General features: G+C 60.2%; 1 protein-coding gene across 1 annotated transcript in view; it reads left to right on the top strand.

Annotated features, from left to right (window-relative positions):
• Positions 1-1,494: 1,494 nt before the first annotated feature.
• Positions 1,495-4,429, top strand: part of LOC113212247 (forkhead box protein F1-B-like) — a 5,324-nt gene continuing 2,389 nt past the window's right edge. Inside the window, exon 1 of the mRNA XM_026430862.2 lies at positions 1,495-3,276. Coding sequence (XP_026286647.1) covers positions 1,980-3,276 — 1,297 coding nt within the window. The 5' untranslated portion in view covers positions 1,495-1,979. The remainder of the gene's footprint in view (positions 3,277-4,429) is intronic.

The raw sequence follows: 4,429 nt of genomic DNA, 5'->3' as shown, positions 1-4,429 counted from the left end.
TACTAATTCCGGCATGCTAATATTCGGAAAGTACTAATCGACCCGAGTAGAATGCACTGTCTGTGGGGGCTGTTGGACGAATGGGCGGTGCAGCATCACACCCGCACCGCCCACTTTCAACATTTATGTACACACTGGCGGTGTCAGTACAAATTTTAAATGTAAGCGGGGGTAAAAGTACTAATTGAGTACTAAATTTTGGCGTGCATTACAAATTCCTAGCTGCATCGGGCGGTGCGAGTATTGTGGGCTGCCTATCTTGGAGCTTGCGGGGGCTTCCTTGTCTTTACCGCCGCTTATGCGTTGTTGCCGTGTAGTACTAATTCTGGCATGCTGATATTCGAAAAGTACTAATCGACCCGAGCAGAATGCACTGTCTGTGGGGGCTGTGGGACAATTGGGCGGTGCCGCGTCATGCCCGCACCGCCCGGCTTCAGTTTGTGAGTACAAATTCCACTAATGTGCCAGGGTGAAAGTACTGATTGAGTACTAAATTTTGGCGTTCAGTACAATTTTCTAGGTGCATTGGGTGGTGCGAGTAATGCGGGTTGCCTACCCTGCAGTTTACAGGCGCCGTCCGACTTTGACTTCAATTTTCACGGTGTTAAAAGGTAGTACAAATTCTGGTAGGTTGATACTCCGAAAGTACTAATTCTTCCGCACAGAATGCATTGTCCCTCGTTGGGATCGGACAATTGGGCGGTGCAAACGTCATGCACGCACCGCCCCATATCGTTTTCGGATTGTGCCCACAGTTTATTAGTACAAATTCTAATATTTGACTGGGTGAGAGTACTAATTGAGTACTAACTCCTGGCAAGTAGTACAATTCCTACCGCCATTGGGTGGTGCCTACTTGACAGAGCTCGCCGCCCGCCTCACCTGGGCAGGTGACCCGCCCGCACGCCTGCTCACCGCGTTGCCTACCCAGCCGGGCGCTCCTCCCACCGCCCGCCTCACCTGGACACCTACCCAGCTCCGGGCCTAGCTACATCCCTTCGGCTATGGAGGGGCAAAAAGCACTTGTTGACTTGTGCCGCTCCGATCGCAATGCAGGAGCGACGACATTGGACATCCCCAGCGCAAGTCGTCGCGAGCTCTCGCCTTTGCTCGATGTACACCAGGCAGTACCCCTGCAGCCCGAAGCGTCGTTTGATGCTCGACATGTCCGCCGAGTAATCGCTCGCACATTGGGCCGAGGCCTTAACGACGTCAGGCGATTTTACGACCAACTTTATTTTGTATCACATGTCGACGGGCCGGTGGTGCCTGTTCGCCGGTGCCCAGCCCAGCGACCGGTCGGCGGGGCGCGGCGGGGGCGGGGCCTGATGGGTTGGGGAGGCACGGAGCGGCCCCGCCCCATCCTCGCAGCCTCCTCTCGATTGGTCCACACGCGCCACCCCGCGCCGCACCCCTGCCCCTCCCCGCCTGCCGTTCCCCGCAGGCACCACAGCCTCCGCCCCCTCCACCGGCCGGATCCGAGCGCCGAGAACAACAAACGCTTCGCGGTTTTAGAACGAGAGGGAACTCTGTCGCGTGCGGACCGTGGCGCGTCTCGCCGTCCCCCCGATCGCGTTGACACCTGCAGCTCGGTGGACACGCCCACCCCCGCTCACCCCCGCCACTGACGCGGGGACGGTCCGGGAAGGAGGGGCTTCGCGTCGTGTAAATTGTGTACGGCGTTAGTGGTGTTTGTGTACTCGGCGCGCTCGGTGCGACTCCTGTTTGTGTATCGGTCCAGCCCGGCCCCGTGTGCGCCAGGGCGGAGCTGTTTGTGTGATGCGCTCCGTGTTTTGGTGATACGGCCCAAATATTGAAAGTGAACAGTGTGTGTGCGTCCGCGGCTCGCGTGTCCCGGTGCGGCGGGACCCAAGCGAAGGTTCGGTGGGGCAGGTCAGGTCTGGCCCGGTCTGATTATGAAGTTGAACGTAAATGTTTAGCCGCGCAACAAATGTTTGCAAGGAGCTGAGCCAAACAACATGATCAAGTGCGAGGAGCCCGGGCAGCTCGGATCACTGGGCTCGCTCGGGCCGCTGCCGCTGTCCAGTCTCGGGGACCCGTCCGGGGGCTCGGGACAGCTCGTCGGCCAGCTCCACCTGCAGCAGCACCTGCAGCACCTGTACCAGCAGCACCCTGGAGTCATCCACCACCACGCCAGCGGCCACCATGGCCCCGTGGCGCTCGAATCTCCGCCGCCCCCGCAGCTGCACCACCACAACGGCCTTCATCACCAGCTGTCTCCGCACCTGCAGCAGACGTCGCACCTGCAGCACACCTCGCACCTGCAGCACCGGCCTCAAATGTTACCCGAGGAACCATCCCCCGGCAACCAGTGCGCGGACAAGGACAACAAGGCCCCCCTGAACGAGCCGCCGCCCACTCCGGCCGCGGGGGGCGGCACCGCCATGCCGGCCAAGAAGAGCAACTCCGGGCTGCGGCGCCAGGAGAAGCCGCCCTACTCGTACATCGCGCTCATCGTCATGGCCATCCAGCACTCGCCCGTGAAGCGGCTCACGCTCAGCGAGATCTACACGTTCCTGCAGCAGAAGTTCTCCTTCTTCCGCGGCTCGTACCAGGGCTGGAAGAACTCGGTGCGCCACAACCTGTCCCTCAACGAGTGCTTCATCAAGCTGCCCAAGGGGCTGGGTCGGCCGGGCAAGGGCCACTACTGGACCATCGACCCCGCCTCGGAGCTCATGTTCGAGGAGGGCTCGTACCGTCGGCGGCCGCGGGGCTTCCGGAGGAAGTGCCAGGCCATCCAGGCCGTGCAGGCGGTGCAGGCGCTGCGGCCCGAGCTGCGGGCGCACCAGGCGCTGCACCAGTACCACCACCCGCCGCCCGCCACCGCCTTCTTCAACGGCGGCAACATGCTGGCCGCGCACGGCGCCGTGCACGGCATGGACGTGTCGTCCCAGACGCACCAGCCCATGTACGACGTGCACCAGCAGGCCTGCGGGCCGTCCTGCGGGCCTTCCTCGCAGGACTACACGTACGGCTCGTACGACTACGGCATGGCCTACCAGCAGAGCCTGGTGGACTCTACGGCGGCCGCCCCCGGGGCGCAGTGGTCGCCGTACGGCATGGCCATGGACGGCGGCTACATGAAGGCGCCGCCCAGCCCCGTCGACCCCATCCCCGGCGGCCCGAGCCCCGCTCCCCACGGCCACGGCGCGCCCAGCCCCGCGCACATGGACCTCGGCAGGCCCGCCACGCCGCCCGCCTACTCCACGTACCAGTACGGCCTGCAGACCTGCATCACGCTCCCTGACCACCACGGTGAGTACCATGCCTCCATGGGACCATGGGTGGGTGTACAATGCTCTGGGGGAGAAGTGTACCAAAAGTCTGTGATTTAATATGATGTCAAAGCGATCCAGGAGATAAGGAGAGGGACGGAGGGGCTAGGGGTGGGGTGGGAAGGAAAGCTGACGGAGATAGCCTGCGCGGCGCGCGCCCGGGCCGGGCCGCGGCACTCAGGGCTGGCGATGACAGCCTGCACTGCCGCGCCTCTTCCCCGGACGGCGAGCAGACGCTGCACCAGGATCGGCGCCCACAGCGTGCCGAGCCGCACAGCGAAAAATCTCTTTTAATTTTTCTTGTTTGGAAATGTGTGTGGTGGTTTTTAGACAGTCCCCAACTACTACCCCCCCAACTCTACCAGAAGGGAATACCTCCCCCCCTTTCGACTCCTCCTCGTTAAAAATTGTTTTCCATGGGGGGTCAACCAACAACAATACCATTAGGTATCTGGTTAACCCCGTGCACTTCTGTATTGCTGTACTAAGCGCACGAGTGCAGGTGGGTTGCGTACTCGATTGGCCCTTAAGGCGTCATTGAGAGGGGCGATAGGCAAGCCCATCCTCACTGCACTCGTCCGTGCGGTACAGAATAACTACAGACGTGAGCTGGGTTAATCCCCCATCTGGTATTTCGGTTTTGTAAGAGGAAGAGAGGTTTTCACTGTTTCGATGGTTATTTTTAAATATCAACATGTATGATTTTGGGGGGCGGTTCACACAACAATTGAACCAGTCAAACTTTTATATTTGTTTTCAATGTGGTAAAACATTGCTTTAGTAGATAGCATCTTGGCTCGAATTTAAAAAAATCTTGCAGCGAGCACGCGTTTTGGGGTAAAAGTCTTGGTAAAAGCCGCGCACTGAAAAAAGTGCATAGTTGGGGTAACCGGCACATTTGCCGGTTGAGGGTGTCTAGTTGGGAGAAACACTCAGTCTGGTTAGTGAGACCAAGTGGCAGATAGTGGAACTGACTCGTGTGGGTACTCTGGACCCAGTCGCGCAGTCAAAGCTTTCGGTTCTGTGAACTACGAACTAGGATGCAGTGCCGACCCCGTCTGGCCCAGGGTCGTCCCCCCTCCCCTCCCGTACCTGCCTCCCCTCGGCGCCCTGCCGCCGCCGGCTGCTCCGGG

This window comes from Frankliniella occidentalis, unplaced genomic scaffold (genome assembly GCF_000697945.3).
Source record: "Frankliniella occidentalis isolate FOCC.00 unplaced genomic scaffold, Focc_3.1 Scaffold66, whole genome shotgun sequence".
Classification (NCBI taxonomy): Eukaryota; Metazoa; Arthropoda; class Insecta; order Thysanoptera; family Thripidae; genus Frankliniella; species Frankliniella occidentalis.
The sequence above is the reverse complement of the archived record's forward strand: the minus strand, read 5'-3'. Positions and strand labels throughout refer to the sequence as shown.